At 37.5% G+C, this 15,412-nt stretch overlaps 1 protein-coding gene across 1 annotated transcript in view; it reads left to right on the forward strand.

The window, feature by feature from the left end:
• Ptp-h (protein tyrosine phosphatase) overlaps positions 1–10,633 on the forward strand; it is a 57,127-nt gene extending 46,494 nt beyond the window's left edge. The window contains exons 6-8 of the mRNA XM_028305707.1: positions 2,344–2,384; positions 9,127–9,234; positions 9,980–10,633. Of these exons, the coding sequence (XP_028161508.1) occupies positions 2,344–2,384; positions 9,127–9,234; positions 9,980–10,419 (589 nt within the window). The 3' untranslated portion in view covers positions 10,420–10,633. The remainder of the gene's footprint in view (positions 1–2,343; positions 2,385–9,126; positions 9,235–9,979) is intronic.
• The last annotated feature ends 4,779 nt before the right edge of the window (positions 10,634–15,412 follow it).

Raw genomic sequence — 15,412 nt, forward strand, 5'->3', positions numbered from 1 at the left:
GTGAGCATCTTGTGGGAACAATAATTGCAGCGATACATGTCGTACCATAAATTCTCTCGTAGTATCATACAGGGCCACAACTACAGTCCGGGCGTATGAAAAATACCCGGATTAACCAGGAGCGATCCACCGCCCAGATAAGGCTTAGATATAAATTATCTCACAAACGCAAGACGCTACTAATATTAAAGCATGTAATTCACCTTACTTCGATGTGCCCGCCGAGTAATAAAATATGTACCTACACAGTTTTGACAGATTTTAAATAATGACGTCCGTGTAGGGCAGGAAATGCTTAGAAAGTTTTTACTTGTGTACTTCTTTTAAGTCGTTCGATGTTCAATCTGACCTTGCGAATGATATATTAAGCGCACTACAAGTTTTAAGTAATACATTCAACATTAAGTGGGACTTTTCATCGTACGGAGACCGTCCTTTATTTTATTGGGAGAGAGTGGACAAGTGGGCATATCGAATTGGATTTGATCAGATACAGGAATTCGATTATTAAAATTTCGATATTATTTATTCATAATCTTTCGTGACAACATGTAATTCCTTGTAAAAGCAATTTAGTTTGGAAAGTTATGTTAATTCATAATCCTTGTGGTTTAACTGTGTTATTACCTTATAATCAGGTTCGCTAAGATAAAAGAGCTTGGTAAGTAACATGTGAAGACGAATTGATTTACCGAACATCTTTTTTCTTTGATGAATAAGTAACTATGAAATTGTCGTAATTGTTATAATAGACTAAGGCCCAGTTTTTTTATTCATAGTTAAAATAACAAATTGTTAAATTTTGCTACTAATGGTTAAATATTAACAAAATGTTAACTCATAGTTAAAAAATGTACTAAAAGTCTAGCTAGCCCGGTTTTTTGATTCGTAGTTAAATTAACCAATGGTCAAATTTGACAGATGTCAAATGACAAGTGGTTAAATATCAGAAAAAAATGTTTTTCGAACAATGGTTAGCTTGACTTTTAGTACATTTTTTAACTAATTGTTTACATTTTGTTAATATTTAACCATTAGTAGCAAAATTTAACAATTAGTTATTTTAACTATGAATCAAAAAACTGGGCCTTAATATACACTGGACTGGGAGTAAAAAACATGAATGATTTTATTGAATGACTTTGCATATTAATGATGTTTGTTCTCCGGCGCCACACGTCGCGGATTGTTTCGCTCCGCAAACGTTTTTAGACCAGAGACAATAATATGTTCCGTGGAAACGTCAACAAAGTTTGCTTCTAATTCACTATTATTTCATGGATCATCTGCCATTTAATGCCTTTTCGGAAATCCGTCTTTGTCTATTTCTGTTGAATCCACACTTTTATTACATAGCTTACATAGTTTTAATGTGATTTTTACGATATTGATAGCATTGAAATTATCCTAATTTGAAAAATAAGCCACCGTTTGCCATAAATCAAATGTTTAACCAAAGAGTTATTAGTTTAAATTTAAATAATTTACAAAGCGCTCTTTTAGTCAAATCCCTCATTCGCACCTTTTTAAATGTTAATTTTAAGGATGACGATAGACGGAAGAACGAACTTGATTTGAATAATGTTGTTTCTGGTGTTAAAGTTTTTATGGGAGGGTGATACAACATTCTGACAAGTATGCAAAATTTACAAATCTCAATCAAGATCAACCCTCGTTTCACAGAATTTTAATATTAAACTCAAAAATCCTTTCTGCGAACCCTGTATTTTCATTAGACATTTCTTCGCAGAAACATAAACAATCTCAAATCATTAGAAAACATTCCAATAATGTGGTGAAGGGGACCTCGGCAGCCCCTCACGCGCCGAAGGCATCATTTATGATGAAAACAAACATATTTCACTGAAGACAGAAAAATGCAATGCACCGGTCGGCAAAACGCCTTGTAATTCCGAAACGCCCACAGAAACCACAGATCATGCGGTTTTAGGTGTAAAAAAATCGATTAAAGCTTGGCGACACGCTGGGATCGATACATGATAATATTTCATCTCACTCGTGACGGGTGGATTTCGTATTTTTGTGCATTCCAATTAAAATGTTTTACTGCGGAATAACAGCTGCTATCAGCTTACACACCGTGTCACCTTTTATCGTCCGCATTGCTCAAGTGGTCCGAGCGTTTAGTAAGGTTATACCACGACTAATTTTATTGTTAACTTCGCTTTAATGTGTAGAGAACTCATGTTCAACATAGCTTTATTACTTTCCAATGAGGTAATTTAAATTCATTGAAGTTTTCCAACGGAGCGTTTAGGCACATTACCACAAATTTTGAGATGGTCGTTCTCGCCAATATTAATTTGGTGTGTTTGTTTTCAGATTTATGGACGCCGTTGACGAGTTCTTGGGAAAAGATTGCGGTGAGTCAAAATTCTGTTTGTACAACATGTTAACGTGCTTGATTACTTTTGGGTCGCGGCTAATGACGGCAGTGTGCACTCACAGCGTGTTGCGGTTTCTCTTCTTTAGTGACCGTTCAAGTAAAGAGAGCTCGCCTCGGCATCTCGACCGCAGGTGAGCGCTCATACACTCGATATGTCTACACACGGCGTTTCTACAAATTGGGTGCGCTGTTAGCTCTCGTGTGTGGTTAGTACACTGTAAACGTAGATGTAGGTTAAATTCATGACCCGTTGGATGTTTTAGAGCCGATTCGCGTGGGTGAAAAGGTTGTGGCGAGGTGTTAATGCACGCCCATTGCCTAATTGTATTACTTTACGAGACCACCATAAAGAGTATCGTTCAACCGACTCTTTATAGTCACTAATCGTTATTCTATTGTGAACGTCCTCTCAGATAAATATGGCCATATGTGTCAAGCCTGTATCGTGAATGCGGCTATAAAATGTCCACTATTGTACGCAGTTGTATTATGCAATTCATCCGTTCAAAATTAAGACATCAATAACATTGGTTCTTGTAACAAGCGGACAATAAAATGCCAACTTGTACTTCATCTGAGTGCTTTTTCTTGGAAAAGTTTGTAATATTGTTGGCTTTTTAGACGCATCTCAATTTGCACCAGTGGTTGTTTGCGTCAAGACGTCACCAGATACGCATGCGTCCTTATCGGTGATGTCGGACTCGACATACGATTTCAATTAAAGAGCGCTTCGATTTTAACGAGGAATGCGTCGCGCGTTCACTGGTCTTAGATCCCTTCGGGCCTCGCGCGTGCACCGCGCGCGCCTTGGCTCCCATTAGGGGGAAGCAGCGGGGGGGCTCAGCCAGCGATGGTTCATCAATAACTCAAAGCAGTCAAAACTAGTAAGTTCGGTACCCGCGACCAAGATAATCGGCAGCTACACATTTAATTACATTGACACAAATCGTAGTTATCGACTAACTTCTCACGGTGCCGGACTCAATATTCCGAATGTTCATTAAGTTCTAATTACGAATGGGCGCCCTTGTTTGTCTTGATCGCCAGAACTAGCTTTTATTAGATTACGTGGGTAGTTTCAATTAATTGTGAGCATGCTAGTATCTGTCGGCGTTTTCGTTAGTAATGGCCGGTTATCGGTGTCGCTAAGTAGATTGAGTGAGATGTATATTGTCGACTGGTTTGGTATGGATTACTCCAGAGCCTAAGAGGATATAGGTCAATCTATCAACACAAATTGTTGTTAGGGTAATTAAAATATGGTTAATTGTCTTTATGAGTTTTAAACAAACTTGTTCGTGACGAGTAAGTAATTTTCTGTCATGGTAACTGTTACATCATGATAATGTTTATCTTTACATTAAATTAAGCTAATATCTAGCTAACGTAATGGATCAGCGCGATGAACTGGCAACCTTAAGAAGAAATTAGACAGTGATTGCGTAAAAAAGTAGAGAAATCTTTCACTTAATGACTTGGACGCGGCTTACCTTCAGTAGTGGCTTGCAATCAGCTGAAAACATAGTGAAGGTTTCAAAACTTACATCTCTACAATTTTGAACAATACTCCTAGATGCGTTAAAGATTCCTGTAATAACTTTCTATAATATCCCTACGAAGGTGTGTATGAGCTGTGCGATAGGGATCAGGCGACACACGGAGGGCGCGCGCGCAATTCGCAGCGCGTCCATATTTCACGCGTATCATGAATTCATGATGCGGCTGATTCGCGCGATACGCGGTGTGATACGGGCGCCGCCGTACTAAGTGCTGCTGAGATTGCGAGCGAAGGTGGTCTGGGAAACAATTTTACAGTAGCTGTAAGATATACACGCGATATGTTTTTCGTAAGATGTAAAGCTATAACTGCTTAGTACCTATTGATTTCGATGACCGTTAGAATAAAGGTCTTAAACTATCATAAAACAATATCTGCTCGTTGAACTCTTTTGTTCATTTATTAGTCTGCTCTGCTGCTAATCATTATTGTCATGTAAATAAGTGAAACAAGCCTACGTATAAAGATATCTTAGTGATCAGATTATGATCTGTTATAAGTACTGTTCCTGTTATTGTTGAATCTAGTTTGTTTAAATTGCCTATGTAAATTAAAACGTTTAATTTCGAGCTTTTTCCTCGTAGATTGATGTCAAGTAAGTTTGTTAGTAAAGATACCTGTGTGCGTAACCTGCCCGTTTTCCTAGTATGTGGAAGTCCTCTGAAGTGCTTTCCAAGAATATTTCGAGTGTGTGGCGCTTAGATGAATATTTATTCGGTTAATTAATTAACAGAAATATTCATCAAGGTACAGTTCTTTATATTTTGTGCAAAATAGCATCAACATCGGTAGCTTTAAGTGATTATTAAATACAAAATTTAACTCCCAACAAGCTTCGTTCGCATAACGATGCAAGTGTATCCGTGGCTTAAATGTTAAATGTGATATTATTCGAATAAGATATGATTGATAAATAGATATTTTTTGCTACATGAATCTCGAATGCATTTGTTACAAAAGACAAAAGCCACGGTAGCTCTTGAAATTATTGAGCTGACACCACAAAGAAATGAGTTTGTCCAAATCTAGTTCCAAACTTTGTGTTAGATATATCGTTGCGTTTCAAGCAGTTTTCAACCCGAGTTACAGACAAAGTTGCGCTTCTGAACGTTACTGTAGCCAGTGACAAATGTGGCCGAGTCCTGTATCTGGGTGTACCAGGTTTTAATGCAGTAGGATTTGATATATGTAGTAGGTGGACTGACTATCTTCATAAAGGTAGCATGAAGGCGCTGGATGTAGGCCGCTTCCAACCGGTCATAATGGAAATCATTAGGGGGAGGCCTATGTTCAGCAGTTGGCATCATATGGCTGAAATGGTGATGATGATACACTTTATTGCAACAGGTGATACTTATAGAAAAACGTAGACCTATCCCGCGGATTCTCCCGGATTCTGAATTCAGATTTTTAGCTTGAGCATGCTCATCTCTACTCAAGTAAGTACTACTTGAACTTAAGCCTATGAAAATAGACTTCATGCTATGATAATGATAGGTTACTGTTGATTTGCCTCAGAGTCGAAACGTCACAAAGCACGTGTAAATTCGTCACACTTTATACATGTTATATCTCGTGACATATTGACATTTATTTATTCACGTTTATGATGAATTAATTTCCAATGTATTAAACTTACATAGATACGTATTACGAATCAACTTTATGGTAATGGTAAAATGCATCCAGAATTTTAAATTCACTATTGTCAGCCTTTAATAATTTAGCTTTTCTCTCATTCAAATTGATCCTACTGCCTCTATATTCACTATGCGTGTACCTATGTCTGTTTATGGACTGATAACGTTGTCAAGCTCTCCGTGAATAACGACTTAACTTGCTGAAATTATCTTTCGAAGTTTATTCTCATTTAGAATTTTTCTAATCTCTGTAAATGTGCAATTTATTTGAAAGATCATTTATTTACTGCAGTTTCATTTTTACAAATACCTTATCTTTTCAAATGTTGGTTGTAAACAAGATGAAGTACTTCTAGGGTTGAGTCGTCGTTCAGTCAAATGACGTTTACTGCTGGACAAAGGCCTCCCCCAAGGTTTTCCATAGTGAACGGTCCTACGCTGCCCCCGCATCCAGGTTCTTCCCGCGACCTTTACCAGATCGTCGGTCCACCTAGTAGGAGGCCTGCCCACGCTACGTATTCCAGCCCGTGGTCGCCACTCGAGAACTTTTTGAGGGTTGAGTAAAGGCTAAGAAAGATGCATTGACTGATTCTAGTAAGTAATTATAACTTTTTATACCATCTGCGGTACTTTAAAAGGTGTCTCGTGCGGAAATCATAAAAATGCCGCACAGAAATGTAAATATAAATAACAATTAATATTCTTAAATAGATGTAATCAGTCATCTGATCATCGCTTCTGCCCACGCGCGGCGCCTCCCAAGTATGTGGCAATGTGTACTAAGTACTTAACATGTATGTACTTGAGCAATAATAATAGCTGTGGCCACATTCCTCTTTAAATATATTGATACTAATGGTTAATTCACAAGTAGTAGAATTTGTAATGACCAGGGCGGATGGTGATAATAATAAAATTATAAGAAATACAAACATTCTAGATATTTTAGCGCTTCCTTATGCATGCCTGCTTAGAATACCAACCTTATAAACCAATCTAGCTAGGTATTTAACGGCTGTTTAACTATTAATCGCATTGTTAGAATTGCTAACGGTTGTCAAATATCACTGTTGTAACAAAAATGTTGCAAATGTCGCCAAATTCTCCATTCCATACTCAACTTTGTACGAAATGCGTCTCAGTGAAGACATCATTGCCGCATGAATGCGTGCGGTAAAATCCTAATAAGCCGATTACGACGTATGGCGGTCACGCGTAGGCGGTATCGATATCGAGACGAGTCGACACAATGCATCGATAGTCGGCAATCGATCGGCACGATACGCAACTATCTTGTAAGTGCGATCGTTGCGCCTTTTCGTGTAGAGATATGAATCGATTAGGTTTCGGCAGTCATTTGTAGTGTTATAGAGATATCTTTGGCATGGGAACGTTAGAGTGCTTGCTGATGTCGTAGTTTGTTGCGAAACTGACACTTTAAAAATAATTAAAACATGAGTGGTTTTTCATTGTAGAAAGGGCATTATCGATTTCGATACTGTCTTTATGACCGCTGTCTTTATCTACAATAGAAACTTTCACGATCAGTCATCACTGACCGATTCGGTTTCACGCGTCTCGTGATCATAAAACGCATTTTAAGGGGCAAAATACTTTTGTATACACAGACGTTTTAGCATTAATTTGCGTCCGTGACTCAAATTTTACTGTTCGCCCGCTGTGCGGCGCCTATTCTACTGGTTGTCGGATCTATGGGACCTTCTGTTACGCAATAATATTATTCACCATATTATATCGTTATTATAATCACGTAACGCCTTCTTTTGATACCTTTTGTCCGTTCGCCCGGGCCCGTTGACTCGGTTGCCAGTGTTGTGTTTATTTTCAATCGAGTTTATTACAATTGCATTGTGCGTATGCACTCTTTCTATGCTAAGTGCCTGCCAGTGGGCAGATGAGTTCGGTTATGTTTTGTTAATTGGAACTTTGATTCCGTTTGTTATGATTAGTCATTGTTCATTGGAGATGTTCGTTTATTGAATGGAACAAAATGTTAATTAGACTTAAAACAGACGGGTAACAAACACGTGTCACTCAAACTTAAAACGTCGTTTCCTCATCCCAAAGACCTTGAAACAAAAACTCAATTACGTTAAAGTAAGTCTCATTTAAAAATAAGTGCCTCCTTGCATTATCCGTTGAGTCAGTTTCTTGCAATTATCATTGCAGGCTGTTTGTTTTTGTAATTGAAAACATGCTCACTCGTTAATTAAGTTGCGGCGAAAGGCTCTTGATGGATTGTTGTAAATGAAAACGTTTTTTTGTCTGTCCCGAGCCGGGTTGGCATGAATTTGCATGTGTAATGCCTCAAATGCATTACTTGGCCGCTCCGTGGGAATTCTGCATACACAATCCTTGACGTTTGTTCGTTTTTTGTCTCGTGCTAAAGAAATGTTTAAGGCGCGCGCTCGATTTTTCACGTTTATTACGCGATTGTCCGAAACAAAACTGATCTTTATCTCCATCGATGTTTCGCATACGTTAATATTCAACACTTTGTGTCGAGCACAAAGGTGTCGAGGGTTCTCTTGTTTTCGTCTTCATCCTTGACTGAAATTTGGTTTTGCCATTTGTCTTAATCTAAATGAGATTTTCACGGCGGGAATGTAAAAATGCGGAATGAATGTTTGTAGACGTGCAAAAATACCGGTGTCCTTAAACGATTTGTAATTCGGTTTAAAAATTGGGTTATACATTTTATGATTTATTGGTCAATCGTCAGAAATATAAATTCTTCAAACCTCCTCCGAAGCGGAACTATCTTTAAATCGTAGCAACATATGCCCCTACATCTTTCGTGCAACTTCAAAGGTCTTCCTGAGGAAGTGTTAAACCGCGGCTGCGACTTCCTCGCCACCCTCCCCCCTAGGGCGCGAGTCAACGACCCCCGCCCCCTCTTGCGGTGCGATTTTGAACACACAAACATGCTTTTCGTTTAGCAAACGTTTTGCTTTATCGATTCGTTTGTGCGTTTTCATTTGTTTTCTCGGTGCAAGTACCCGGGCCATTAATAGCATTTGTCGTCGTAGAAAACACCGTAGTGAGATTTTACCTGCTCTTACTTACATTGTTCTGGAATTTCTTTGATCGGATTCGTATATTAAACGGTAACTGGAGATTACATTGCCTTCTGCTACTCAATGTCATTGAAACAAATTTTCTTTATTTGCCTATGACAAATAACAAAGGCTATAGCAGTAGCTACGATGTAAATGTTAATAGTAAATGACCCGATGCTGATGATGATTCAAAATCAAAATCAAAATCAAAAATATTTATTCAGTTTAGACCACAAGTGGCACTTATGAACGTCAATAGAAAATAATTCAATTCAGAAAATAATTCGATTCAATGTCATTCAGTCCGAGCTCATGCAAAATCAATCGATGTTTTCTTTAGGAGGTCTTCAGGAATTCGTTCAAGCATTATGTAGTTTGGGAGTAAATAGATAGTACTTATATTTATTGAAACATTGTATACGAATGTTGTTCCTCTTACAGATAAGCTGGTGGGAGTCCACTGCACGCACGGGCTGAACCGGACTGGGTACATGGTGTGCCGGTACATGCGGGACCGGCTCAACATCGACCCGAAGGTCGCCATCAAGAGTAAGTTTTAAACCTTTTAAACCTTTGCCTTTTAACCTTATTGTGCCTTTAAAAAAATAAACTAGCGTTCTAACTCATTTGGACTTATTTCGTAAAATCGATAAAACCCTACGCTAAAAACTTATCACGGGGCGTCTCCTTGGCCTACAGGTCTCACTCAAGTAGTTTCTTGATTCGAACTTGTAGCATTTACAGGGACCAAACCTTATGGATGGGATAAGTTGGTACTTTGGTTAAGGATGACAAATATTTTCTGATTCTGACATACATGATCATTGCAAACGTTGTGATAGGGATAGAGACATGCAATTTTTGGTTTTACGAAGGTAATACGATAGAGAATAATACAAAGTAATAAAAACTACCGGTTATAGGGGCATTTTTTGGAGAAATTTATCAAATAACCAAAAAAACACGAATTTAAAAGCAGATTTTTTTCAAAAAGTATCATTTTTTATCATTTGTTGGCCTTTTTTGTGTATTTTATGTATTTTTTTAGTATCGCCTGTTATTTAGCATTATTACTGTTTTTATTTTATCAGGATATACCGCTTAGTTTAAAAGTTATTACGTTTTCTTTACAATAAGTAATTNAAGAAAAACAAATTCTATAAAAAATTTAAAAAAAAATCTCAAAAACTTTTTGACCTCTTTTTTGACGATAAAAATAGGTCTAGTTTAATCTATTTTCATATGTACACTTTAACGTGACTGTATTAAAATAACCTAATTAATATTGTTACAGGGTTTGAATTAGCTCGTGGATATCAAATTGAAAGAGAAAATTATATCGCTGACATACTTGGAAAACCACCACCTCCGCCTCAATTTGGTAATCATACAAAAGTGAAGCCTATACAAAATGGTGACGAAGATGTGGAAGATGACCTGCTTAACTCAGAAAAACATAATGCACATGAAAATGAGAGAAAGGGTGTAAAGAAGAAGTACACATACAACGGCGAATCGTGGAGGGACGAATGTAGACAAAACAAAGACGCTAATGAATTTGACGATGCTAGTACTAATGGCAGATACGTAAAACACCCTTCTTACTGTGAACAAGATAGGAATGAAGGTAGTGGCATTTCGAGGAGGGAAAAAAGAAGAAGACGAAGACAAAATACCACTCATAAAAACAGCACAGACTCAGATAGATCTTACGACTATAAATATGATTACTGACAGACTACAGTGTCCGTAGTAACTCTTCAGTATACAAATAGTAACTTCTGTTATTTTAGACCAACCCTTAACGCATATTATAAACCTAGCAATGAAGTTTTACCTGGAAATAGACTGAATGTAGAAACGTTTACGTGTTTTACCCTTATTACTATTAGGCCGTATGAAACGAAGTTCAAAACTCAGTTCAAACTGGCTAATAGATTCAAGGCTATGATTGGTCAAAACTATGAAATACGCTATTACAGGCTTAATCTATGCTTGAGTTTGAATCAAGTTTCGTATTCGGTCCTTAGATTTTACCTTCCTATTCGGTTGCATCAAAATGTAATTGCTTCATCAAGCAAGACCGCAATAGGACTTTCAATAGTTTTAACTGTTACAATACAAACTGCCTTATACAGGGTGTCCCGGAATGGGTGAATCAAACTGATAGGGGAGGTAGCTCTACTAATGTACTATCCCTAAAAAATATGAAAAAAAAAATAATGCGCATAAGGACACAAACAATTTTTTTTTTTAAAAGTGAAAATAAATCTGCTTTGTCTAAGTATCTGGCTATAATTGCTGCGTTTGGAGTTTATTTGTACTTTTTTGTTACTAATATTAATTGTACATGATAGCTTCGTTTATCTGTAAACACACTTTTGAGAATAATGACTAGATTTCGAGTTTAGAGTTTAGTTTAAAAAATAATTCCGAACTCAAATATTTTTTTTCATATTTTTTAGGGATAGTACATTAGTACAGCTATCTCCCCTGGCAGTTTGATTCACCCATTCTGGGACACCTTGTATAAAATTTGATCCTCAAATGCATAATAAGTTTTAAAATGTGCATAATAATATGAAATATTTGAAGCCTCTCTTTTAAAGTGATATTTTGTATATGGATTCTGTTTTACATATTGTATTATCAACTTATTTATACCTATATGCCGTAGGTAATGAGTGGAATAAAAAAAGCAAACATTCATCCTCGTTTTATTTTCTATCCTCTCAGTGAATATGAATCCCAATTCAGTTTTAAATACCTAAGTGAAATCACAACTTTCCTATTAATGTAAAATCTATGAGGAAATCTTTTTCGGCAGGTCATTAAAATTTTTTGGTGTGCAACGCAATTGTACCTAATTTAACTACAAGATCTTTTTTAGTCATCTTAATCGCACTTCTTATCAATTTCACTTCATATAACTCGTGCAAAGCATTCAGATTCTACAAAATGTAAACCAAAGAAAGTTCTAGATTATTTCTAAAACAACCAAACCTAATTCGTAACAGTGTATCATGAGAACAAGTCTAATTATGGTGGCTCGTCGGTATCACGTAGTTGTACGCGCTCGATTGTATCAACGCGGGCGCCTATGACGAGCGATGGGCACTTGACGCATCGTGTCATCTCTGTCGTAAACAGCATCGGACTTGGGGGTCGATTCTCAAGACAGAAATGGTAGGTCCTGACAATTTCGGCCTTCAGTGGTTGAGTTTTTGTTGACTGTCAAGCTATAGATCCTAGCTACAAAGAAGTTGCAGTGGTGGGAACAAGAGGTGAGAACAGTGCCTTAAATTTCATATATTTTGTTCTTTTCGTATGCGACACATCATAAACAGTGTATTCCAATTCATTCCACCACATTAAATCTGGTATTTCTTCTTTTTATGAACTCTTGTACAAGAATCGCTCCTCAGATAAGATTGTGCGCGAAACATTTAACTAAATTGTGTTTCTAGTGGACAATGTTGCGTAATTTTGGTGAGGGTGCATGGTTAAAAAGGAAAGTGATAATTCTGTTTTATTTAAGTAAACTACTTATTAGATTACTGTGACTCGTAAGTTCATACTTCTATAAATAAATGCATTGTTTAGTAGATTTATTTTGTCTTAGATTGGTTCTTTTGTTTATCGAATAAAATATTGTAATGTACTATATTGTTTGCTGTTTGCATCTCTGCTTTAAAAATAGTTGTTGGAAGCATCTGCATCATAAAAATATGGTAATGCCTTTTTTATGTCATTACTAAGATAGTTGTAAGGAAAAAACAAAAACCGACAACTACTAATTTGAACGACAAAAGCTATTATTAACCAAAACAATGACTCAGTCAATTAGCATCCTCATCCGCATACTACGCAGTTGTCCCTAAAATTATACTCTACAAATAGAACTGATAGGATCTATCAAGTTATTTTTAAGTTTATGTTCAGCAATAAAGCAGATTTTCCATCAACCTGCTCTTATGACCTCTAGATTGCCCTTACGAAATACGTCGTGGAAGAATTTGGGATAATTGCACCGAATTTCCTTTGGTCATGTCACATCTAAGAGGTTTCTTCGTCTACGTGATGTTGGTCATCGCGCACCTCTTTGTTACAATGCGGTCTGTAATAAAACAACGTTTTATCATCTGGAAAATGAAAACACAGTGGAACAGACTGTGACACCAGATCAATACATTAAAAGAGACGTTAGTAGTCTATTCGAGTTGCACAATACAATTTGAAGCATGTTTGACGATAACGGCTTTGTGCTGCGGCTAAATGTGGATCCAAACGTATTGGATTCCACTTTTCGTGTGACAGAAACAGAACGCTGTGTTTCCGATAAACTATATTAGGCATTGCAAGATATGCTACTGTTCGGTTTGTTTCTGAGTCAGTAACTTGCTTTATGATGAATGAACTTTATTTTTAGTTCAGACTAGCTTATGCCCGCGGTTTGCCGGCCGTTTGGATATTGAAGAAAATTAGCTCAACTAATCCTTATTGTAAAGTTTGACTAAAATCTGTCCATTAGTTTTTGTGTGAAAAGAGTCTACATCTATGAAACTTGCGTTTAAAATATTTCTTGGTTTAAAACATTTTTACATTATGACACTTGCGTTTCAAGAGACGTATTCAGTTTCACATATTAGTTATTTTTAACATTAATGTGACCTTAAATTCTTCACAAAAGCTTAATAAATTAAAAAATAAACAAAAGCTTGGAATTTTCACGTTAAACTTGAGTTATTGTTAAAAAATTGCCGATAACTAAAGTGATATGCGAGCGGACGGCTAGGCGTCGGTTTCTACAAATAAATCAGTTCGCCGATGAGGCAGATAAGTGGAGTTCACAGGGGCAGCGCCGGATTTCTATGAACCACGCCGTATTTTATGCAACAGAAAATTGACTTATGTGCTGGTGTTTGCTTTGCAGCATTCCACGCTATATTTCCGGGGTGTCTTGTGTGTAGTGGCGGGTTTCGTCTGATTTATCCGTTGTCGATATGGTAGCTTTCTCGTCTTCGGATACAGCATTTATTGCTCTATTGTTACGCGGCTGGGTAGATTACGAGTGCTTGGAGTAATTTAGTTGTGGCTTAGTCGCAGCATCCATCGGGCGACGTTACTGTCGTAATGAATTGCAATACCTCGTGCGCTGCGGCTGCGCACTATACGCCATTGCAGAAGAAACTACGTTTTGTTCAAATTGATGGTTTTCGTTATGGCTGCCTCGGTCAGGGACGCGTTTGTTTTATCATACCAAGATATTGTGCGACTTTCTAATTGTTTTCTAGTGGTACAACTCAAATTAAAACAACAAGAAATCTTACATGGTTTAAGGACCGCGAATCACTTTTCTCTACTTAATAGTTAGCGTAACTTAGCGTTTACGCTATACGCTACAGTGAATTACGACATCCTTATTAAAGTTAACTTGTTGCTTGATATGTTTCATTTCTCTTTTGTCAGTTTAGTCTCTTGTAGAGCATTAAACCTCAGAAGGCAGTAATTTGGGTTTCCCACGATATCCGTTTCCAATGATTAACGAGTGTCGTCGATTCATTTCCCCGTTACGACCAAAAAGGACGTAAATTAGCTTCACTTTGTTAGCTACTAATAAAGTTTAACATCTCAACTGGTGTTATCTCCATTTTTGTTTTGGATCTTAACTACCTGGCTTCCGAGCGTATTCCTTCAGGTCTGTGGGTTTGAGTGACGTGGATGGCCATTTAATTTATGTCCAGTCGTTGAGTGCGACCGTTTGGTGACAGTCGATGACGCCTCGGGCGCCATCTTGATTGCTATCGGCGCAGGAGCATCGATCTGGCCAGGGGTGGCAGTTACGCTGTTAAATTCGGTGATCTGTGAAATTGATACCATGTAAGTATAGTTTTTGTGTATTTTCTGCCGCAGTTGATGCGCAGAATCGTATTTAAAGTTATTTAATTTTATTTATTTTAAATAATGATTACTAACCTATATCGTTAAGCACCTTCTTCATTTTGTGTCGACAACAAACCTACACAGTGTCAGTCCAAAACTCCGCCACAAGAGTGGCGTTGTCAGCAGCACTCATCAAATCCTCCTGAGTGCAGTTGTTCGGGCACTCAGGGCACGACATCAGGTGCTTCATCGACTGGGGAACAAAACCGCACCTGCACTCCATGTTTAAGCCATCCAAGAATCCCCTAAGCACCTAAGAAAGAACAGCCTAAACACCATGAAACGCTTAGGTACGTATAATTATGTAATCTTGGAAGAAGACAAAGGAGCTACACAGCTTAGGCGGCTAAAGGAGAGGCTGTACAATTACAAAGTGTCTGGACAAGCAACAATTCAATATCGGCGGCTTTAATAAACAAGTTGGGTGGATATGCTCGATAATTAAAGTAGCTGGAACAATATACAGGGGCATTACTCTCGCGATCCTATTATCGGGTCGATAATTCAATCGGGGCGATATTGTCTGCGCCCCGGGCGCGCTTCTGTGCCGCGCAGATACGACGTATGGAAGCTGTTTGTAGGTAATTGAGTTGAGCCTCTGAGAGGAAAATATTTATTAGATGGATAAAATTGTGTCTAAGAATTCGTTTTAGATAGGCAAAAAAAATAAAAGGGAGATGTAAGTAGGTTGCAACTATTGACGGTACCAGAGATAGTTACTGTTTAAGTACCTACTCAGTACGCCACTTCAGTTATTGGCTGAAAAAATATTAAGCATTTCATT

Source organism: Ostrinia furnacalis, unplaced genomic scaffold, assembly GCF_004193835.3.
Source record: "Ostrinia furnacalis isolate ACB-3 unplaced genomic scaffold, ASM419383v2 OfSCF1780, whole genome shotgun sequence".
Lineage (NCBI taxonomy): Eukaryota > Metazoa > Arthropoda > Insecta > Lepidoptera > Crambidae > Ostrinia > Ostrinia furnacalis.